The following is a 24,627-nucleotide window of genomic DNA, read 5'->3' as shown; positions in this document are numbered from 1 at the left end:
CTCATTGTTCTATTGTTTTTAATTCCAGAGGCCTCACCATGCACTGCACCTTACCCTGGATTGGTTTAGTGTTGTTCCTTTTAAAGTACGGTTCACGACAGTGGAGAGCACAGTAGGATAATCCACACCTTGATCACTGAACTTTCAGTGTTTTTAAATTGTAAACTATGCCATGATATGAAAAACTGTACATAGTATACATGTGTAATCTAAAGAATAGTTAGTAAATGTATATTTGTGTCCCTACTACCTAGTGTAAGAAGGATCTTTACACTTTCCTTTCAAAACCCCTTATTGCCCCTCCCAAAGAGGTAAACACTATGCTAAATTTTGTGTTCATAATTCCTTTGCTTTTTTTTTTTTTTTTTTTTTTGGTTTTAACATCTATGAATCCCTAAAACCAGCAGTATATTGCCTTGTTTTTCCTGGTTTTGATATTCATGTAAAAGAACTATAGTTTATATTCTTCTGTGATTTGCTTTTATCTTTATAACATATATAGATTAAATCATGTGGATGTGTGTAACTGTAATTAATTCATTTTCTGTCCAGACTAGTTAAGGCAATCACTTGTGGGTTGGTTCTGGACACTGTATATTTAAAAACTCCCGAGAATAAACAACAAGGTCCTACTGTATCGCAGAGAGAACTATATTCAATATCCTATGATAAACCATAATGGAAAAGAATATTTTAAAAAAGAATGTATACATATATATAACTGAATCATTTTGCTGTACAGCAGAAATTTACACAATATTGTAAATCAACTATACTTCAAAATAAATAAATAAATAAATACTCTCCAGACGATTCCAATGTACAGCCAAGGTCCAGAACCCTTCCCTGTCCCTGACTCCATCTTGACCCCTCCCCTGCTTGTCCCCAGTGGACCCACCCCCTTCCTCAAACATGCTGTGCTTGTTCCTTCCTCAAGGTCTGTGTAGTTGCTGTTCCCTCTGCCATTCAGAACACCAAGGTGAATTTAGTTGTCCTGTCTCCTTCGCCTCCTCTTGGCTCTGAGTCTCACTGACTTTCCTTGTTTTTGATGACCTGGACAGTATTTAGGAGTACTCATCTGGTATTTTGTAGAATGTACCTCAGTTTGAGTTCGTCTGATGTTTTTCTCATGGTTTTACTGGGATTATGGATTTGGGGGAGGAGGAACACAGAGGTAACATGCCCTTCTTATCACATCATATCAAGGGTACAAGCTGTCAACATGACTTCTCAATGATGACGTTAACCTCCATCACTGGCCCAGGCAGTGTTTGCCAGGTGTCTCCACTGTAAAGTTACATCTTTCCCCCGTTCTTACCTACTCTTTGGAAGCAAGTGGCTAAGGGTAGCCCACACTCAAACAGTTGGGCATTAAGCTCCACCTTCTTGAGCGCAGAGTTTCCTACAAAAATTATTTGAAATTCTTCTGTATGGGAGATTTACCTCTTCTCTTCCTTTTATTTATTAGATCATGTATTTATACCGGTGCGGACTTGAAAATATTTATTTTTATAAATACTGTATATTTATTTTGTGGCTCACATTGTTCCAGCTTTGACTACTGTGAGTTCTTTCAGAGTGGCTTCTTGTCTTTTTGATATGCGCCCATCCTTTGTGACACTACAGGATGCTCCACGTTCATCTTATATATTCCCCTCTCAGTCCTAGAATCAGCCATTTCTCCCGTGAGCCCTGGTTCATTTTATTGGAGAATGGCATGAGAAGTCAAGATCTGGGTGCTGAGCACCCTGCTTGATACTAGGGTGTTATTGCTTCTAGGCCCTCTTAGCTGAAAGAGCTAAAAAATGTAAGTATGGATACTAACTCACTTATATAAACATATTTATCTATCTGTATCTATATTAAAGTAAACATGAGTTCATGCGAACATTTCCAACTCAATCCAGTACCACATGGTTCATTCTAGCACCTCCTGCCCTTGGAGAAGCCATGTTATAAGAATTCTATCAAAGTGCATTTTTATGTACCATGGAAAAGCCTCAGTTATAGCTGACTAATTAGTGAAAATTAATGCATTGGAGAAAACAGCTATTAGTATTGATACCAGAGGCACAGAAGAAGCTTTGGCAGACTCCCTTGTCAAATAGTTTAGTCTGTTCCTGAATTTATGTCATGAACCATGACTCCTTGCAGCAAGATATAGACCACAGCAAACCATTCTTCACAAGGTGGAGTATTCAACTTGATGAGTCAATTGAGATTAATAAACAGAGTCAGCTAAAAATGTTTGTGAACCATTTAAGTTAACCACAAAAAGAACTTGTGTCCAATGTCATTAGTGAACCTTCTTGGTTTCTTTGTAAAATTTTATTAAAATAGTAATAATGTTTGTTTTAAAAAGACAGTTAAATAAAGTTATCAGGTAAAATCTAAACTACCTTCTCCATTTCACTAATCCATTCTGCCTCTCTAAAAGTAATCAATATTAAGAATGTTTTAATTATCTGGTTTTCCATTAATGTTTATGCACATTAAATGTATTTTGTAGTATTTTATAATTTTTTGCACAAAACATTGTGCCTTGTATTTATACTGATATGAAAAATGTCTGTGCACCTCATTTTTTCTTTAACTTTTCATAGCTGCCTAACTTACTTAACCAGAAAAATATCTTTTTGAAGCTTGAACTATATAGATCTTTACCCCAGAAGTGTTTGATATGCTGGTATAACAGAGGTAGTATGTTCCATTCATGCCTTGCCTTTAGGGAACTCTTCAGCTGATTCCTTCAAGGACTTGCTTCTCCCTGCCTCATCTTCATCAATCTTATAGACATCCAGGGCTCCATCCTCCATAGAAGGGGGCTTCTGAGTATCCAAATCCACTGAGAAGGCAGGTTTGCCATGTGGGATAAGCCAGTTGAGGAAATGTGCAAAATCTGGGAGCTGAGATAGACATCATTTTTGCTGAAGGTCACCAGGTGCCAGGCTGGCTGGCATTGTTGGGTAGTGCTCCAAAGACAATAAGGACGACTGACAGCAACACTGTATCACCTCCCATATACTACTGTCCCTGGCACTGGTTACCCTTAGTATTAGTTCTCAAACTTTAGCACACATCAGAACTGCCTGGAGGGTTTCTGACTTAAAGTCTGGTGTGGGGCCGGAGAATCTGTATTTCTAACAAGTTCCTAGGTAATGTTGTTCTATCCTTAGGAAAAACCTGGTGTGTTCTTCTTTTGCTGACTCCACTCTGGTCTTCGTGCTCATGTGGGATTTTTAACTTACTTTAGGGCACTAAACTCACTTTGCAATTGTACATTGGAATCTTTCTGTCTCAAACCTAAATCAGCGGTTTTATCAATATCAGCCCCTTTCTGTAATTTAGCAGTTACTCTTTCTTCTCCTGTTGCAGTAAGTGATACATGCCCCATTGTTGCATTGGGGATAAGGCCATAAGGATGTAAGAAATGAAGCTTGATCATGGGCAAATGGGAAGAAAGGCTAGAGAAATTCATAAATTGATACCTTCAGCTATTGTCCCATATTGGAGAAATCTCAGGCTTTGTTGCTTTATAAAGTGTACGTTGTGTTGTCATATGCTTTTTACAGTGTTCTCTACCAAATAAAAGGATATTTGATGACTGTGCACAATTTCTTCACTAGAGATTGTGAGCTACATTATCAACTCTACCTTGATGTTTATTATTTCTTTGTATTGTGGACACTATTCTCTGTATAAAAAAGTAGAATGAATTTGTCACCAAATTGGTCGCCTGGACACATGCCGGGACACCCCTTGTCTCAGCCAGGGAGGTTCTTTTTCCACTCGGATTCACACAGCCAATCATGAAACCAGTGCTGAGACTGGGACAGCACAAGCTTTGTTCAATGGCAGAAGAATGGAGAAGTGGGAATTTAGTTCGAAATTCAACTTGTTAACCCAATTCTGGTGGAGACACCATATATATAGGAGGGTCGAAGGAAAAGGGAGGGAATTGGAAAGAGTGGGAGGAATATTCATGACCTATCCGAGAACAAGGGTGTGGTTTGGACCTGGAACTGATGCAGCACTCCTTTTCAGTTCTTGTATGGGCTTTTCCAGTGTGGTCATGGCAACCATTAACTGTCATGGCGCTGGTGGGTACGTCATTTAGCTTTTGTATTACAATGAGCGTATAATGAGGTCCAAGGTCTACTGGAAGTCAAATCTTCCGCCATCTTGGGCCTAGTTGGGTCTAACCAGTTCTTGTTTTTCTCTTTGCAGCTTCCTCCTGAGACTTAGATAAGACCAATTGGCTTCCTTTCAAGGGAAGGGCAGGGGTATGATTCTAGGACAACAGCTTGGTAACAGCTTTAAGAAATAAGTTAATTTACTACCAAGTAATGATTTAGAGGGTGACTTTGAAAATAAAGTTGATCCTTCCATTAGAGTGCATGACAGATAATAACAAGATAATAATAAATGGCTACCATTATGGAGTCATTACCATCTGTAGAGTACTTGCCAGGCACTTTACCTAAGTTAGTTCCCTTAATAAAGGCACATTGAAACACATGAATGAGTCAGACTCATCATGCAAGAAATTGAAATGAGGGCTTCCCTGGTGGCGCAGTGGTTGAGAATCTGCCTGCCAATGCAGGGGACACGGGTTCGAGCCCTGGTCTGGGAAGATCCCACATGCCATGGAGCAACTGGGCCCGTGAGCCACAATTACTGAGCCTGTGCGTCTGGAGCCTGTGCTCTGCAACAAGAGAGGCCGCGATGGTGAGAGGCCCGCGCACCGCGATGAAGAGTGGTCCCCACTTGCCGCAACTAGAGAAAGCCCTCACACAGAAACGAAGACCCAACACAGCCAAAAATAAATAAATAAATAAATAAATAAAAGAACGTGAATTTAAAAAAAAAAAAAAAAGAAATTGAAATGAGCATGGTTATGACTAGGGAGAAGATGCCTATGTGTATTAAGAAACATCTCCTTTGAATAAAGTGTATTGAAAAATAATTTCAATAAATTTTACTGACGAAACAGTTTTGAAAAATGAAAAATTAATCTCCGAGCTGAAGTGACAGTATATTTCTGGCAATTGAGAGACTCTTTTTTTTTTTTTTTTTTTTTTTAATATTTATTTATTTGGCTGCATCGGGTCTTAGTTGCAGCATGCGGGATCTTTAGTTCCCTGACCAGGGATCAAACCCGGGCCCACTGCATTGGGAGCCCAGAGTCTTAACCACTGGACCACCAGGGAAGTCCCTGAGAGACTCTTTACTTGGATATTTTTTCAACTGGAGATCTTTTTTTAAAATTTATTTATTTATTTTTGGCTGCATTGGGTCTTCGTTGCTGCACGCAGGCTTTCTCTAGTTGCGGCGAGCAGGGGCTACTTTTCGTTGTAGCACGCGGGCTTCTCATTGCGGTGGCTTCTCTTGTTGTGGAGCACAGGCTCTAGGTACGTGGGCTTCAGCAGTTGTGGCTCGCGGGCTCTAGAGCGCAGGCTCAGTAGCTGTGGAGCACAGGCTTAGTTGCTCCGCGGCATGTGGGATCTTCCTGGACTAGGGCTCGAACCCATGTCGCCTGCATTGGCAGGCGGATTCTTAACCACTGTGCCACCAGAGAAGCCCTGGAGATCTTGATGTGGCAAATTAATGGTGTATATTTAAATTTTTAAACATCTTTTTGAAGTATATCAAATGTGTGCAAATCTTTAGTACAGTTAGAGGAATTTACACAAAGCGAATACCCATGTAACCAGCACTCAGATCAAGAAACAAAATAGGGGCCCCCCATGAGCCTCTCCCAATAATCACCCCTCTAAAAGGAATCAGTGTTCTGGTCTCTAACACTATACGTGAATTTTACCTATTTTTGAATTGACAAATTCTTTTTTAACCTGAGTTTCATCAATTCTGGTTCCTGTAATATAATGTTTGGATACTTTTAACAGTAAAACATGGACCAGAATCTACCTCATTATGAATGTATTTTTTTTCATGCATTCCTAATGTCACTATGAAATTAAAATAAGCTCTAACTTTTCTTTTTTCCTTCTTAACTTAAAAATAGTCTTTGGTGATATTTGGTAAGGGCTCCAAAGACATTTTATGGCCAAAAGAAGGGGGCAAGATACACAATTAGGAACTTGTCCTCAGGTAGGTCAGGAGGCAGAGTGCAGCATTGCTGGTTACACAAAGGTGCCAGACAGGGCAGTGGGTGGCCCCTGACTGAACTGAACAGTGCATGTTGGTAGGGCCAGACGGGGTTAGACCAAATGGTGAAAAACGTGTTTTCATGTCAAACTTTTGTTGTTCTTCTCTCTCCAGGAAAAATAATCCACTCTTGTGGACCATTGTTGCTGGAGACCATGACAGAACCTTGAAGGAACCAACTGAGCAGGTGAGAAATATTTTTAATGGTTATTCTGCCTAAATTGTCACATGCCAGGGAATACATTTAGCTAAAACATGTAGTTATTAATCCCCTAATGCCCTCGTATACTTATCATTTATACTAACATTTAAAGATACCATCTGAGATCACATTTAATCTGAAAATTAGGTGAGGTGAGTCAGGAAGTGCAAATTCAGGTCCATGTACACAGGTCCAACATAGTCTGGTTTTTCCAGGACCACCAGTCCTCAGAAAGCAGTGCATGGACTCCTGCAAATTATTAACAGAGATTGCACTTTCTAATTTAGTACAAAGTCATCTTCATTACTGACGTGTGGAAATGCAGAGATTTAAGATTATTTTGGACCAGTATACAAGGAAGTTGTTCAACTCATTGACTTTGCCTTGTAATCTCTTGCTTGCTAACAATACAGGTGAGAAGGGCAAAACACATCGTGGTGCACGAAGACTTTGACAGACTGACCTTTGACTCTGACATCGCCCTAATACAGCTGAGCTCTGCTCTGGAGTTCAACTCAGTGGTGAGGCCAGTGTGTCTCCCGCACAGCACGGAACCTCTGTTTTCCTCTGAGATCTGTGTTGTGACTGGATGGGGAAGCGTTAGTGAAGGTAAACATTTTACTTTTGCGTAAACATCACTGCTGGTTGAGAGTTTTGAGAATGTGTCATGGAAATGATATCAAGTAGTATCTGCTTTAGCCCTTCTTCCTTCTGAAAGATAGAAACCATGTTTTATGTAGCTGTAAAGCTCATCAAATTAGAGAATGAGCTGTTTTATATTTTTCCATCAGGGTGACTTAATCATAGGTAGGCTAGATCTGTGAAAAGCCAGATAGAAGTATTTAATGCCTTGTAAGCCATGTGGTCTCTGTCACAGCTATTCAGATCTGCCATTGTAGCACAAAGCAGCCATGGACAATATGTTATAGAATGGAGGTGGCTGTATTCCAACAGAACTTGTCCATGAATCTTAAATTTTATACAATAATCTTGTCACAAAATGTTATTCCTTTTTAGATTTTCTTTTCAACCATTTAAAAATGTACAAATCATAATTAGTTCATGGATTGTAATAAATAGGCTTGGGGATGTAATAAATAGGCTTGTAATAAATAGGCTTTGGTTAGGGCCTGGCATGAAATTGGCCTGTTGGCTGGGGTTTGATGACCCCTGGGCTAGATTCTAGAGTTCTTAAAGCCATAGTGAAATACTGAAAGATCTGAATGGGTTGATGTTTGTGTCCTGCTTCTTTTCACTGTATAAAGTTATTTTCTTTTATATTTTCCTTCTGTTTATATGTCATTTAAAGTCTGTGAGCTTGCAGATGTAGAAGACAAACTTATGGTTACCAAAGGGGAAAGGGGGCGGAGAGGGATAAATTAAGAGTTTGGGATTAACATATATACATCACTATATATAAAATAGATAAACAACAAGGTCCTACTGTATAGCACAGGGAACTAAATTCAATATCTTGTAATAAACTATAATGGGAAAGTTTATATATAAACTATAATGAAAAAGAATATATATATATACATATATATATATATATACCTGAATCACTTTGCTATACACCAGGAACTAACACAACATTGTAAATTAAATATACCTCAATTTAAAAACAAATAATGGTAAAGTCTGTGAGCTTGAAGGAGGTGAGATATCTTTGACCTCTTACAGTATTCATGTTCTCAGCTTACTGTGCTACCTGCAGCTGAATTGCATTTTTCTAAAATCTTCACAACCACCATATGAGGAGATTTTATCCTCCCATTCTGCAAATGAGGAGATTATGGCCCTGAAGTCTAAGTAATTTGCTAAAATTCCATGGCTAATAAATATCAAAAGTGGGATTTAAAATCAGTGTGGCTCCGCTGATAAACCTTGAATGGCTTATTTGTTACACTTGGAATACAATCTGAACTCCTAGCCCAGCGTTGAAGGCTCTGCATTGGACCTCCCCATACCTCTCCAGCCTCAGTTCCTCCTTTGTCCCCTTGTTGGCTGACCTTCAGGCACTGTGTCTTCTTTCTTTCTCAAGCTCTGTACTTTGTTTCCTTGGCCCCGGAGTACTCCTATTCCAGTCTTCTCACAGCCCCTCCTCATTACTCCATCCTCAATTCAAATCTTCTCCGACCCCTTTCTTGCAGCAGGACTGTCCTTCCTTCACTCTCTGGTTTTATCATCTCCTTGCACATAAACGGACTTGACATAATTTTACGGAATCATTTTCTACATCCCACCCCTTAGAGCGGGAGCCTCTCGAAGGCAGATCTCTGCCTAATTTACTGCTCTCTCCCCAGGAGTCAGTGTCTACCTAGCATAGAGGAAACGCTCAGTAAATTTTTATTGACTGACTGGCCTCAAAGCCCTTGAATAAATGTGCCTGTTCTTTAACATCTTCAACCTTCACCAACTCCGTGACCACCAGATGACGGAGGTGGTTACAGTTTTATAAAAGGTGAATTCAGTCTTTTAGTCTCAGAGAGAAAACAAGTTCTCAATTTTGAGACATGATAATAAGCAACATTGTTAGGGATGGTCCCTGAAAAGAGGATTTTAAATACATTAAATTATCTATGTATTAGATTACTACATTAAAAAAATAATAAGATTTAGAGTCGGACCTAGGCTAGGTCCTAGTTCTGTCCCATAGGTGCTGTGTGATTAAATCTTCAGAGCTCTGGCTTTTTCGTGTGTGAGATTTGTGTGACAGCCCACCTCACAATGTTGTTGTGAGTATTAATAGCTTAGAGTAAAAAGCTTTATAAATATAAATATAATATATTAAGGAACTATTTACATAAATGTACATATAAATAAAATATAATAAGATACTATTTACATAAATGTAAAGTAATTTTTATTCATTTTTTCCAAAAAGTTATAGGGCTATCAAATACTGAACTTACCTTTTTTTAATTAGTCGTAAATCTAAAGTGATAGAATAAGTCTCACAGAACACGTGTTAACATAGGCCTGCCTGAGGGCCAGGTGGGAGGAGAAATTCTTTAGTGTTCATCATCAGTGCCATCTTAAATTAGAGTTGAGGTTAGGCCTCAGTGATAATAAAGGAACAAGAGAAATATGGTTTTGTTTTATATGAGCGCTACCGAGTCCAAGCTCCCTTTGCTCGCCCCACGACAGTCCAGCGAATCAGAGACGAGGCGTTGAGGCAAGGAATATGACTTTATTCGAAAAGCCCGCAGACCAAGAAGATGGCAGACTAGTGTCTCTGAAAAACCATCTTATGGGGTTTGGATGCCAGTTTCTTTTATAGCACAGAGATGGGGAGGAGATGAGGAAGTAAAGTAAAATGGCCATAAGTTTTGCAAATATCCCCTGGAATGGCCAGCCTCGGGGAGGGGATGTGTTACTTTCTTCTTTCTTGTAGCCATCCACAGGTGGACAGGGTCCGGATGCTCCCCCGAACAAAGGCACTTTGGTTTAACATTCAGGCAGAGGGGCAGGGTTCCCCGAGTCAGGCCATTATGTACAGACAGTATCCTTTCAGTGAACAAAAGCTGCGGAAAGCAAAGGTTAAAGTAAAAGAAACAGATCCAACATGTAGTCTGATTTGGCTCTTCCCTGTTACAATTGGAAATCATATAAATATATTGTTGTTATGTAGTTATAATACATGTTTACGTAAAATATTTACAGTTGACCTTTGAACAATGCGGGGGTTAATTCAAGTGTCATTTATAGTCAGCCCTACATACCACAAACCGTGTAGTACTGCAGTATTTACTATTGAAAATATCTGAGTATAAGTGAACCCGTGCAGTTCAGACCTGTGTTGTTCAAGGGTCAACTGTACCTGTATAAATATATAAACATATATATTTATAATATAAATTATCTGTGACACCAATTCATATCTTACTGAATTTCTCTTTCTGAATTCTTAATAGCAATATTTGAAACACTAAAATTTAAATCAGAATTAAGCTAGAAAAAAAGTGTTTCTGATCTTGTTTCTCCTGCCAATGGATTTTCTTCACCAAGATGTCACATCTGGTAATAAAGATATCCTGCACAAAACACTGTGTTTGGATTCAGAATTCTGCATCAGCTTAGGCAAAACAGAATGATGGCAGCTGTGTCGGTGTAGAGCAAGTCTGAACTTAAATATATTTCTTTAACACCACTTGTTGCTTACTTCATTATCAAGCTCTCTTTCTGAATCTATTTCTTAGATGGTGGCCTAGCGAGTCGCTTACAGCAGATTCAAGTGTCCGTGTTAGAAAGAGAGGTCTGCGAACGCAGTTACTATTCTGCCCATCCAGGAGGGATTACAGAGAAGATGATCTGTGCTGGCTTTGCAGCATCTGGACGGAAAGATGTGGGTCAGGTGAGAGGATTCTAATTTTGCAGAGGAAGATAGGAAGTTGTCATCTGTTGGAGATTCTCCTTAGACAGGAAGAATCTACTCTCAAAGCCATAGACAAGCATCTTGGCCTGTGCCTGCAGCATCACGCCACACCCCTACTCGAAAGCCAGTAGGACAGTAGGAAGAGTGAATTACTTAGTCAAGCTTGCTGCGATGGCAGAGAGGAAACAGAAGCAGCCATCAGTCAGAGGGGAAGTGGGTACATAGAGGAGCCCATGAGAAGGCAGGAGAGGGCAACACCACTGAACTGGTCTGCAGGTGGGAAGATGTGTTCAGATCTACTTAAAGCTTTGGTAAAAGGGGAATGAGCAAATAAGGATTATAAGTTAGTGTATCCTACTTATGCCTTAAGAGTTTTATCCTGGGTACTCACACTTAATTTTCTACCACAGAATAAAATAAAATAATCATGAAGAAAATGAGAACTTTTGAAAAAATGGTTTTCATATGCAGCGGAAAACAAATCACAAAGCAGTAGTTTAATTTTAGTGACATCCTATAGGCACGAAGCTGTGCAGATGTATTCACACGTCAGTTGGACAAGCATGTTATTGGCAAGTTCAGAATCAACTAAGAAAAAGACAGGATACAGGCAAAAGGATTACAAAACACCAGCTTTAATATCCACAAAGCTGACTGAGGAATATGCCTTAGGTATGCAACCAAAAAGTGTTTCCAACACTAAGCAGCCCACCTTGAACACCTAGTCTGGACTTGAGGCAGCCTGCCTAAGGGAAAGTTGGGGTCTGTAGAGCAGACACACTTCTCCAGATTGTTGTATCATTTCATACTGGACTAGAGTAGAGAGGGAAGAAAGAATGAATCTTGAGTTGCAGCTTTTTGATAGTCCTCCCCTGCCCCCCCCAACCGCTCCCCCCACCCCCCTGGCCACGAAGAAACAGAAACCAAATGGATACCACCTCTATGGGGAGAAAACTGGGCTTTAATCTGGATAGAAGTATTTCCATTGGAAAAAATGAGGAGAGAAGGAAGGAGGTCCCCTCTTAACATTGAATATAAATTTAGTGTAGTTAAACCCTTTCCTTGTGTCAAGCACTACCCAAATTCTGTTTTATGTTGCATATTGTAATTTGCATTCTTCAGAAGCAGACTCTGAGAGGAGGATTCAAGGGCAACAGTCTGCTTAGAAAGTACAGATATCACTGGTAGAAATGTGAGGAGGTGGTACAGGGAAGGGAAGGCAGCCCATCTATTGATGTGCTATTAATGTGCTGTGAAGCCAACTACCACAGGGAGGGACTGAGCTGAATCCTGCAGCGAAACTCTGGCAGTGATGCAAAACACACGCAGTATATTTATCCCCTCCCCTCGGAGGGGTGAGGGAGCTTCCCCGGAGTCACGGTTGGAGGGCTGCGGGGGAGCAGTTCCCGCAGTCTGAGCTGCCTTATGGCTGGGGTGGACAGGGCAAGCGCCCTCAGGCGCACAGCCAGCATGGATTGGAAGGTCCGAGGAACATGGGAAGGGCACTCACACCCTCTGCTAGAGGACATTACTGTTACGTTATAAAAATCCAATAGAAAAGTACTCTGAATTAATGTGTGCATTCTCCCCCTTCTGAGGGATGATTTTTCTTTCTTTTTCGCATCAGGAAAATTACAGATGGCTCTGCTGTCTCTGTCATGTTTAACAGCATGTAACATTAAGGGAAGAGCTTAATCTATCAAGAGCGCAAATAGGTCCGTGTCAGAGGTGACCCAAATACCATAATCTCGGTTGGTACCTGTATTTATTTCAGCTACATCCAGCTGTCACTTTCGCTGCAGTGTGACCAAATTTACAGCCACTACAAAGAAAGGAAAATAGGAGTAGAGATTCTGACTAGATGTGGCTAGCTTTCTTTTCTAAAGAATACTGAATTACTAAAAGGATGACTTCAGAAACTTGCTTTGATGAAACGGACTCTAATATTTCTATCAGGTAATTGGTTTTCACCCAAAAAAAGGGTTTTTACCCTCCTGTGTATACTCAGGGGTAATGGACCTGCTAATGTAATTTCTCATCCAGGAAGGTGAACATCAGACTGTTGGAATGCAGAGACATGGGAGTTTCAGATACACAGTGTAGAATCCTGTGGTTCTTTGCTCACAGCGAATTTTAGATTTTTTTTTTAATCTCAAGTTCTTTGACCTACCATTGATCTTTGTCTTCACAGAGTGATGCATGTTCTGTTCTTGCTGACTTTTCCAATCTAGTTCTTATTTCTCTCCTCTTGCTTACTGTTTTTCAGCCACATCGATTGCCTTCTGACCTCACACTTGCCACATCCTTGTCTAAGTTGCGGCCTTAGCCCAGATATTAATTCTGCATTAAAATACTATTCCTCCAGGTTTTTGAAAATCCACCTCCTTCTTATTTTTCATGTACGAGCTCAAATGTTATTGAAACTACAAATATATACATGCACGTGTAAGCATACACACAGCTGCCATTGTTCTCAACTTTTCACTCTATTTCCTTTATGGCTATTATCACCATCTAACTTGTTTATATTCTTTTCCAGAATGCCTGGCTCACAGTAGGCACTGAATAATTTTTAAAATAATCAGTAGGTACCATTTGTTTCTTGAAGATTTACCATGTGCGAGGCCCTATGCTAAGTGCTAACAATAAAAGATAAATTAGATAGGCTCCTTCTGTATCACAAAATGTTTGTAATTGATTGAAAAATTCTATATTGGGTATGTGTTTGTACTGAATGAATGAGTGAATAAAAAAACACCTGATTTGACATATCAGACTATTTTCAAACTGGAAGGGGCTCCTAAGTATAATCTTAAATTATGTGGGGAAAAAAATTAGGCCCAGAGAAAATGTTAATTGTTCTACATTACAGATTAAGGAATCTGTCTCCTATTCCCAGTTCAGGATTTCTCCTGTGAGATTCTTCATATAAAATAAACAGCTATATCAAATATGTTATCAGCTCAGTTTATTTTATAAGAAGACAATTAAATTAAAGGTTTAGTTTGGTCCTAAGTACATTTGAGTCAAAAAAAAAAAAAAAAGTCCTGATAAAAAATCAGAAAGCCTGTCTTAAAAAAATGCAAATCCTATGTTTTAAAGCTTGGGGTTTTTTTTTTCAGCTTTATTGAGATATAATTGACATATAACATTTTATAAATTTAAAATGTACAATGTGATGATTTTGATACACTTATGTATTGTGAAATGCTTACCGTAGTAGGGTTAGTTAACACCTTCATCACCTCACATAATTATCATTTCTTTCTTGTGCTGAGAACACTTATGATCTACTCTCTTAGCAGCTTTCAAGTAAGCAATACAGTATTGTTAACTACAGTCACCATGCTGTACATAAGATCCCTAGAAACTGTTAATCTTACAGCTGGAAGTTTATACCCTTTGACCAGCATCTTCCCATTTTCCCCATTTTTTAGGTTTCATGTATATGTGATATCATACAGTAATTGTCTTTCACTGTCTAACTTTTCACTTAACATATTGTTCTCAAGGATCATCCATGTTGTCGCAAATGGCAGGATTTCCTTCTTTCTCATGGCTGAATAATATTCCATTTTAGTATTCAGTATTCTAATGGCTGAATATATAAACAAATAAGTAAACAAATATACATATAGACATATATATATATATATATAATACACACACACTCCGTACATCTTCTTTATCCATTCATCCTTTGACAGAAAAATGGGTTGTTTCCATATCTTGGCTAATGAGAATAAAGCTGCAGTAAACATGGGGGTGCAGATACCTCTTCAGTATCCTATTTATATTTCCTTTGGCTATATACCCAGAACTGGGATTGCTGTATCATATGGTAGTTCTATTTTTAATTCTATTTTCCACAGTGATATACCAATTTATATTCCCACCAACGGTGCAAAAGGATTCTCTTTTTTTCCCACATCCTTGCAAACACTGTTTATTTCTTATCTTTTTGATGATAGCTGATCAAACAGGTATGAGGTGATATCTCATTGTGATTTTGATTTGCATTCTCGTGATGTTGAGCACATTTTCATGTACCTGTTGGCCATCTGTATATCTTCTTTGGAAAAATGTCTATTCAGATCCTCTGCCTATTTATAAATTGCATTTTTTTGTTATTGATTTGTATGAGTTCTATAATTTTGGATATTAACCCCCTATCAGATATATGGTTTGAAAATATTTTTCTCCCATTCCATGGGTTGCATTTTCTTTTTGTTGATTGTTTCTTCTGATGTGCAGAAGCATTTTAGCTTGATGTAGTCCCACTTACTGATTTTTGGCCCTGTTGCTTGTGCTTTTGGTTTCATATCCAAAAAAACTGTTGCCAAAAACAAAGTCAAAGGAGCTTTTCCCTATGTTTTCTTCTAGAAGTTCTGCCATTTGAGGTCTTATGTTTAAGTCTTTAATCTATTTCAAGTTAATTTTTGTGGTGTAAAATAGGGGTTCAATTTTATTCCTCTGCATGTGGTTATCCAGTTTTCCCAACACCATTTATTGAAGTAACTAGTTTTTCCCCATTGAGTATTCTTTGCTCCTCTGTCAAATATTAGTTAACTATATAAACGAGGGTTTTTCTGGGCTCACAATTCTGTCTCATTGGTCTGTGTGTCTGTTTTTATGACAGTACCATACTGTGTTGATTACTATAAATGTGTAATATATTTTGAAATCAGGAAGTGTGATGCCTCCAGCTTTGTTCTTTCTCAGGATTGCTTTGACTACACGAGGGTCTTTGTGGTTCCATGTGAATTTTAGGATCGTTTTTCTCTATTTCTGTGAAAAATGCCATTGAAATTTTGATATGGACTGCATTGAATCTATAGCTGGTTTTGAGTAGTGTGGACATTTTAACAATATTAATTCTTCAAATTCATGAATGTGGGATATCTTTCCATTTCTTTGTGTCTTTAATTTTTTCATCAAAGTCATAGTCTTCAGTATAGAGACCTTTTACCTCCTTGGTTAAATTTATTCCAGAGTATTTTATTCTTTTGATGCTATTGTACATGGGATTTATATATATATATGTGTGTGTGTGTTTTGTTGGTATATAGAGACACAGCTGATTTCTATATGTTCATTTTGTATCCTGAAACTTTACTGTATTCATTGATAAGTTCTAACAGTTTTTTGGTGGAGTCTTTAAGACTTTCTGTATAAAAAGACTTTCTTGCCTGATTGCTCTGACTAGGACTTCCAGACTATATTGCATAGGCATGGTGAGGGTGAGCACCTTTGTCTTATTCCTACTCTTAGAGGAACAGCTTTCAACCTTTCACTGTTGAGTAGAATGTCAGCTGTGGGTTTGTTATATATGGCCTTTATTATGTTGAGGTATGTTTTGTTTATACCCAAGTTGTTGAGAGTTCTTAATCATGCAAGAATGTTGCATTTTGTCAAATGTTTTTTGTACTATTGAGATGATGATACGATTTTTAACTTTCACATTTATTGACTTGCATATGTTGAACCACCCTTGCATCACTGGAATAAATCCCACTTGATTATGGTGATTGATCCATTTAATATACTGTTGAATTCAGTATGCTAGTATTTGGGGGGGATTTTTACATCTATGTTCATTAGGGATATGAGCCTAATTATCTTTTTTGTAGTGTTCTTTTCTGGCTTTAGTATGAGGGTAATGCTGACCTCATAAAATGAGTTTTGGAGTATTCCCTCCTCTTCAGTTTTTGGGTAGACTTTGAGAAGGATTCTTGTTTAAATGTTTAGTAAAATTCACTAGTGAAGCCATCTGGTCCTAGGCTTTTCTTTGTAGGGATGTTCTTGATTATTGATTCAATCTCCTTTCTTGTATTGGTCTGTTATGATTTTCTTTTACCTCTTGATTTGGTGTTAGTAGGTGGTATGTTTCTAGGAATTTATTTCTTCTAAGTTTATCCAATTTTTTGGTTTATAGTTGTTCATAGTGGTCTCTTATGATCCCTTGTGTTTCTGTGGTACCAGTTGTAATGTTTCCTCTTTCATTTCTTTTATTTGTGATTTCATTTATTTAAGTCTAAGTATTCTAAGGTATACAAATTGATAAAAATAAATCTTTAAGAAATTAAAGAAATATATTATGAATAAATTATTGATTATCCCTGTTCCAAAATTGAAAGAAGGAGTTCTGATTAAAGCAATTTTAGAACATGTTTTCTTGGTGTTTCAGGGAGATTCTGGTGGGCCATTAGTATGTAAACATGAAAAAGCTCCCTTTGTCCTCTATGGCATTGTCAGCTGGGGAGCCGGCTGTCCCCAGCCAAGGAAGCCAGGCGTATTTGCCAGGGTGAGTGTCTTCTTGGACTGGATTCAATCCAAAATCAAAGGTAAATATTTTTCAGATATTATAAAATGGTGCCTCTTTTTTTTAGAGTGGGTTTGGGAGAGGTGAGAGTGGTGGAAATCAGTCTTATGAAAGAGAAGGCCATAATATAGTATTTTATTTATTTTAGTTTCTAAACACATTAAAATACACATTAAAATTCTGTAAGAATAAGTTTTTCCTTAGGCAAGTTATGGTAAAACTGACATTTCCTGAGGCTGCTTTAATCCTAGATTTGCATTCTCTTTGAAAAAATCTGCTCTGGAACAGACTACATTTTGTCCTTAGGCTTTCATCTTTATTTACTTTTAACATGTTCTCCCCAGATGCAGGTCCTGTTTTACTTCAGATAAATAAAGAAAGCAAAATCTTAACAAGACAACAATTGCCACCACCCACACCTTCAAGAGACAGTGCATCTGGGCCAGGTAGTAGATGTTCATGTTATGCCATTAATATAGCTAGTAAGAATTTAGCAAAAAGCATTGCTCATCTGGGTTCATTAATTTTCTTTCGAATACCGTAAACTGTGTCTTCATTCTGGTTGGTAGTTTAAGCTGAAAGACAGGAGAGTTGTTATTGTTACTGTCTAGGGATCTTTTCTACCCCATAGATACAGCTGTTGCAGGTAAAAAAAAAAAAAAAAAAAAAAGTCTTGTGGTTGTGAACAGTGCTTGAATTTTGGAGAAGTTCACAGAATTATTCTGACCTCTGAGCTATTTATTGCTACATGAACAAAGGCCCTTAGGCTTTCAGGTATCTTGCTAGATAAAGACTCTGGATATTAGATGACCAAGACCAGTATCAGTGTTAGTGTCTCTCTTAATTCTCCCCCAATTGTCAGTGTCTGTTTGCTAATAGGATTTTTATTTTTAGTTAAAAGCAAAAAGGAACTGGAGATTTAGATGTCTGTGATAGATTTATAAGAGATAAAAGTTCCATGATACCATCATTCTTGGTTTCCAAATGGTCAGGGTCTTTCCCTTTTCATCCATCTCTGCCCCATCCACTCCCATATACACTCAAGCCCAATAGACAACTAGAAAGAGTTGGAGGAAAATTGAAAAGGATGCAAGAGAGAAGGGGGAGATTGCTAGAGTGATGACCTTCAGTAGATGGAAGTGGATGAGATATAGTGTCCAGGTGGAAGGGTTGGTCTTGGATAGGAGCAAAGTGCAGTTTATCCATAGTTGCCAAATGGAAAGCAGAATATTTAGGCACTGCTGCTTTTGTATGGGTACATGTGGGAATGGAATGGCAGTTCTCCTGTAATTGCTTATATTTTCTTAGCACATGAAACAGAGGATTGTGGGAGAGGCTCTGAGGGTTTTGAGAGAAAAAGGAGAAAGTAGTAAACAGTTCTCAAAAAAAGTGACCAAGTGCATGGACTACGAAAATGTCGTAGAATTGTTTGGCAGCATAAAAGCCTCTGAGATGAATGATCATAAATTTAGAGGGAGACTAATCAGTTAGTTTGGCTGTATGTTTTCCTCTGGAGACACTGAGGCATACCACATAGATGCAGCCCAGGTGGAGAGTAGATTCAATCACAGTGGGTTTTTCCAAGTATACAAGAGTATAAGGGAATTGAGAGTGTGTGTGAGGAATAGATTAAAATGATGGATGGTTGGAATTTAAGCTAGGAGAAGAGTGAAGCAACGATGAAAAGTTAAGGAACAAGAAAAGGTAGTGGGATAGATGAATTACAAGTCTCAAAAGGTGAAGGAGTGTTGGTGTAAGCTGAAAAATAGAAGGTTGTGGTTGGAGATGGTGGTTCTTGAAACTGAGTTTATGCAAGGCTTGCAGTTATTGCTAATGACCAGGTCTCTAGGGGCTGACCCTTTGGAGGAGTGAATGAGGTCAGGTGAAGGACAAGATCATTGGAGGAAAGTTGAGAAACTGAAAAGATTCAGTGCTGGAATCATCATCTGTATGGCTATTGAAATCAGCAAGATATATGGTAGGAATAGTGTTGGAGAAAATGACTGCTAAAATCTTCTAGGAATGAAGTGGAGTAACTCAGGGACCAGTTATGGGTGGTACGTTCTGACAACACAAGAGTCAGGAGTCAAAAAGAGTCAAAGAGCCATATTTAGATTAAATTAAATCCGGAATTGGGATTGAGATGGAAAGCAGACTTAGGTTTAAGATCATCATAAAACCTAATGATTTTGATGGTTTAACTGAATAATTTCAATGAGTGCCAAAGTAAGTTAATGCATGTTAAGCACTTAGAATAGGGATGGTATGACCCATGATGAGGGTCAGTAAGTGTTGTGGTGTAGTGACCATCAAGTGTGTTCTTTGAACTGTCCCATTCAGACTATTAGAAAATGAACATTGTTAAAATGCAGAGAAGATATTTCTCATTTGTATGTGTTCAGAAATACTTATGCATACCAAAGAACTTCCAAAGTTTTACATATAAAAGGGTATTGTTTTATTTTACTTCTATGAATATTCTATGAGAAAAAGTGTTAGGATTCTGCCATATTTAACACCTACCCACTCCCACCACTTACTTTTTTTTTTTTTTTTTTTTTTTTAAAACATGTTTTTTCTTTATATTTTTAAGTGGAAGGGTAAACCATATTATTATTATTATTTTTTTTTAATTTTATAGCTACTTTATTTATTTATTTATTATTTATTTTTGGCTGTGTTGGGTCTTCGGTTCGTGCGAGGGCTTTCTCTAGTTGCGGCAAGCGGGGGCCACTCTTCATCGCGGTGCGGGGACCGCTCTTCATCGCGGTGCGCGGGCCTTTCACTATCGCGGCCCCTCCCATTGCGGGGCACAGGCTCCAGACGCACAGGCTCAGTAGTTGTGGCTCACGGGCCCAGCTGCTCCGTGGCATGTGGGATCTTCCCAGACCAGGGCTCGAACCCGTGTCCCCTGCATTAGCAGGCAGATTCTCAACCACTGCGCCACCAGGGAAGCCCACCACTTACTTTTTATACAAGGGAATGAATGAATCTTAGCAATGGTTTTTTGAAATTGTTACCCCATTTACAATAAATAGTGAGTGGTTGGGAATTCATGACTTTATATGATTCAGTTCCTTTTCTTGATCTCAGTCACAAGCTCCATGAATGTAATCATTTGTCCCAGCAAGATAAGTGCTCAGTGAAATCAATGATGCTTTTAGGAACAGATCTTCAGTTGCATCTCAAAGAAGGAAAAAAACGAAAACAGGCTGGATGCAATGCAGTCCACTGTGCATTTTCTAAGAAATTGTTAAAATTCAGTTAAAAGTCATTTTAAGTAATTATTGTTTAAATTATACTTCTACAGCCTCATTTCACAAAAGTAGGACACATTAAATGGGATGATCATTTTACCCAAGAACTTGTAACTGATGGTAATTGTTTTAATTTTCTTCTTGCAAGCCTAAATTATTCAAGTTTATGATAAAATCTCATTTTTCTTTGTCTTATTTATGTGGTCCCTGGTGTCCCTATGTTCTGAATCATAGGCTGTTACTCTGAAGTGGAGCTGGAAGAGCCCAGAGGCTTTTTTTCCTCTCCAAGATATCCACTGGATTATAGAGGAAAACTGGAATGTTCTTGGGTGCTCAGAGTTTCACCAAGCAGTATGGCAAAATTTACGGTTGAGTATCTGTCACTCCCTGGGTCTCATGTGTGTCGCGATTCAGTTCTGACTATTTATGAAGAAAACCGCAATGAGAGAAGGATGTCAGGTAAACCTTAGGGGCATTTATACGTTGTGCTGGGAGCCTTTTCTGTGTAGGCGGCTTATGATCAAAGGGAGAGTTTGACTTGGTAATAATACTGAAATGTTGATTCATGTAGTAGGCGTGACTTTTTTCCTAGGCACATTTAATATTTTCAAAATTTGAATTTACAAAACAGGTATACTAAAGGTTGAGTGGAAGTGTTTGTATGTATGTGTATTCCGAAAAAAAAAAAAAAAAGACGGGAGAACCCAGCTTCTTCAAACATAGCAGAACCATGCCATGCCAGAATGCCAGAAACGTGTGTAAGACACAGGAGGGGTTAAGATAATTAAAAATCATGCAGGGGGTAAGGTGCTGAATTTTCAGATAAAGCAAAATACATTAAAGGCTTTTAAAATGGTAGAATTAAAAGGATTTGCTAATAACATGCCAACTGTCATTTCATTTCCTGTACAGGCAAACCTGGTTTTGTTCAGCAAACTTGCCACCTGTTCTTTGTATAGGTGTAATACAGGCTTTTTGGCTCTCAGTAAAGGGGGAGGTGGGAAGGTGTTGGAAATAATTTGGTCGATGGGGATACCTGGAAAGAACAGTTTATGTATGTTACTCTGAGTGTGTGTGATTCACACACAAGTGCACGTGCTTGGTTCAGGAGTATACGGAGGCCAGGGAATTGCTTTGAGGTTGAGATTGTTTTCTCAGGATAAATTCTGAGAGATTGAATTATTGACTTAGAAGGCTCAAACATTTATTAAAAGGATCTTTCTTTAGAAATACTATCTCATTTAGACTGCAGAGAAAACGATTAACTGCCTATCCCACATTGCACATTTTCCCCCTATGATCAGATTACCTTCCCCATCCACCCTGAATAAAATGGCTCGAGATCTCCTGGTAGCTGCAGTGAAATCCAGACTCCCTAGGATGACCTTTTGCCTCGCTCTCCCTTAGCTCATCATGCTCTCCCCTCAGGGCCCTTGTCCATCTACCTCTCCCAGCTATTCAAAGAGCTCTTCCTATCAGCTCGGTGCTTTGTGACCACCTAGAGGGGTGGGATGGGGAGGGTGGGAGGGAGGGAGATGCAAGAGGGAAGAGATATGGGAACATATTGTATATGTATAACTGATTAACTTTGTTATAAAGCAGAAGCTAACACATCATTGTAAGGCAATTATACTTCAATAAAGATGTTTTAAAAAAAAAAAAAAACAAAAAACAAAACAAAGAGCTCTTCCTCATCCATCTACTCAAGTCTTGACTAGAATGTGCCTTTTTTTTTTTTTTTTTTTTGTGACATTTTTAAATATAATTTTAAAGGTTACTTTCCATTTACATTTGTATAGCTAATACAAAATACAGGCTCTATTCCCCGTGTTCTACAGCACATCCTTGAGCCTATCTTACACCCAATGGTTTGTGCCTCCCACTCCCCCATCTCTATATTGACACCCTCCCCACTGGTAACCACTAATTTGTTCTCTATATCTGAGTCAGCTTCTTTTTGTTATAGTCACTAGCTCTTTTTTTTTTTTTTCATTGGAGTATAACTGCTGTACAATGCTGTGTTAGTTTCTGCAGTACAATGAAGTGAATCAGCTATATGTGTACCCATATCGCCTCCCTCTTGGAGCTCCCTTCCCCCCACATCCCAGCCATCTAGGTCATCACAGAGCACTGAGCTGAGCTCCCTGTGCTGTACAGGAGGTTCCCACTAGCTATCTATTTTACACATGGCGGTGTATTTATGTCAAACCTAATCTCCCGATTCGTCCCACCCTCCCCTTCCCCACCTGTGTCCACATGTCTCTTCTCTACATCTACGTCTCTATTCCTGCCCTGCAAATAGGTTCATCTGTACCATTTATCTAGGTTCCACATATATGCATTAATATACGATATTTGTTTTTCTCTTTCTGGCTTACTTCACTCTGTATGACAGACTCTAGGTCCATCCACATCTCTACAAATGACCCAGTTTTGTTCCTTTTTGTGGCTGAGTAATATTCCATTGTATATATGCACCACATCTCCTTTATCCATTCATCTGTCATTGGACATTTAGGTTGTTTCCATGTCCTGGCTATTGTAAATAGTGCTGCAGTGAACACTGGGGTACATGTGTCCTTTTGAATTATGGTTTTCTCAGGGTATATGCCCAGTAGTGGGATTGCTGAGTCATAGGGTAGTTCTATTTTTAGTTTTTCAATGAAACTCCATACTGTTCTCCACAGTGGATGTATCAATTTACATTCCCACCAACAGTGCAAAAGGGTTCCCTTTTCTCCACACCCTCTCCAGGATTTATTGTTTGTAGATTTTTTTGATGATGGCCATTCTGACCGGCGTGAGGTGATAACTCATTGTAGTTTTGATTTGCATTTCTCTAATAATTAGTGATGTTCAGCATCTTTTCATATGACTCTTAGCCATCTGTACGTCTTCTTTGGTGAAATGTCTATTTAGGTCTTCCGCCCATTTTTTTAATTGGGTTGTTTGTTTTTTTGATATTGCACTCCATGAGCTGTTAGTATATTTTGGAGATTAATCCTTTGTCCGTTGCTTTGTTTGCAAATATTTTCTCCCATTCTGAGGGTTGTCTTTTCATCTTTTTTATGGTTTCCTTTGCTGTGCAAAAGCTTTTAAGTTTCATTAGGTCCCATTTATTTATTTTTGTTTTTATTTTCATTACTCTAGGAGGTGGGTCAAAAAAGATCTTGCTGTGGTTTATGTCAAAGTGTGTTTTTCCTATATTTTCCTCTAAGAGTTTTATAGTATTCGGTCTTACATTTAGGTCTTTAATCCATTTTGAGTTTATTTTTGTGTACGGTGCTAGGGATTGTTCTAATTTCATTCTTTTACATGTAGCTGTCCAGTTTTCCCAGCACCACTTATTGAAGAGGCTGTCTTTTCTACATTGTATGGTCTTGCCTCCCTTGAAATAAATTAGGTGACCATATATGCGTAGGTTTATCTCTGGGCTATCTATCCTGTACCATTGATCTATATTTCTGTTTTTGTGCCAGTACCATACTGTCTTGATTACTGTAGCTTTGTAGTATAATCTGAAGTCGGGGAGCCTGATTCCTCCAGCTCCATTTTTCTTTCTCAAGATTGCTTTGGGTAGCTAGAGCAATGTAAGAAATTTTTAAAATATCAGTTCCACTTTGTTCTACCAATAAAAAAAAAAAAAAAAAAAAAGATCGCTTTGGTTATTCGGGGTCTTTTGTGTTTCTATACAAATTGTAACATTTTTTTGTTCTAATTCTGTAAAGAATGCCATTGGTAGTTTGATAGGGATTGCATTGACTCTGTAGACTGCTTTGGGTAGTATAGACATTTTTACAATATTGATTCTTCCAATCCAGGAGCATAATATATTTCTCCATCTGTTTATGTCATCTTTGATTTCTTTCATCAGTGTTGTATAGTTTTCTGAGTACAAGTCATTCACCTCCTTAAGTAGGTTTATTCCTAGGTATTTTATGCATTTTGTTGCGATGATAAATGGGATTGTTTCCTTAATTTCTCTTTCTGGTTTTTCATTGTTAGTGTATAGGAATGCAAGAGATTTCTGTGCATTAATTTTGTATCCTGCAACCTTACCAAATTCATTGATTAGTTCTAGTAGTTTTCTGGTGGCATCTTTAGGATTTTATATGTATAGTATCATGTCATCTGCAAACAGTGACAGTTATACTTCTTCTTTTCCAGTTTGTACTCCTTTTATTTCTTCTCTGATTGCCATGGCTAGGACTTCCAAAAATATGTTGAATAAGAGTGGCAAGAGTGTACATCCTTGTCTTGTTCCTGATCTTAGTGGAAATGCTTTCAGTTTTTCACCATT

At 38.4% G+C, this 24,627-nt stretch overlaps 1 protein-coding gene across 1 annotated transcript in view; it reads left to right on the top strand.

The window, feature by feature from the left end:
* The window catches only part of OVCH1 (ovochymase 1), a 75,792-nt gene that overhangs the window by 24,340 nt on the left and 26,825 nt on the right, over nt 1-24,627 (top strand). Inside the window, 6 exon segments of the mRNA XM_036865994.1 lie at nt 6,283-6,355; nt 6,784-6,979; nt 10,573-10,727; nt 16,936-17,092; nt 17,421-17,516; nt 20,562-20,786. Of these exon segments, the coding sequence (XP_036721889.1) occupies nt 6,283-6,355; nt 6,784-6,979; nt 10,573-10,727; nt 16,936-17,092; nt 17,421-17,516; nt 20,562-20,786 (902 nt within the window).

The sequence above is a fragment of the Balaenoptera musculus genome, chromosome 10, assembly GCF_009873245.2.
Source record: "Balaenoptera musculus isolate JJ_BM4_2016_0621 chromosome 10, mBalMus1.pri.v3, whole genome shotgun sequence".
NCBI lineage: Eukaryota > Metazoa > Chordata > Mammalia > Artiodactyla > Balaenopteridae > Balaenoptera > Balaenoptera musculus.
This window is presented reverse-complemented; position numbering and strand designations above follow the sequence as displayed.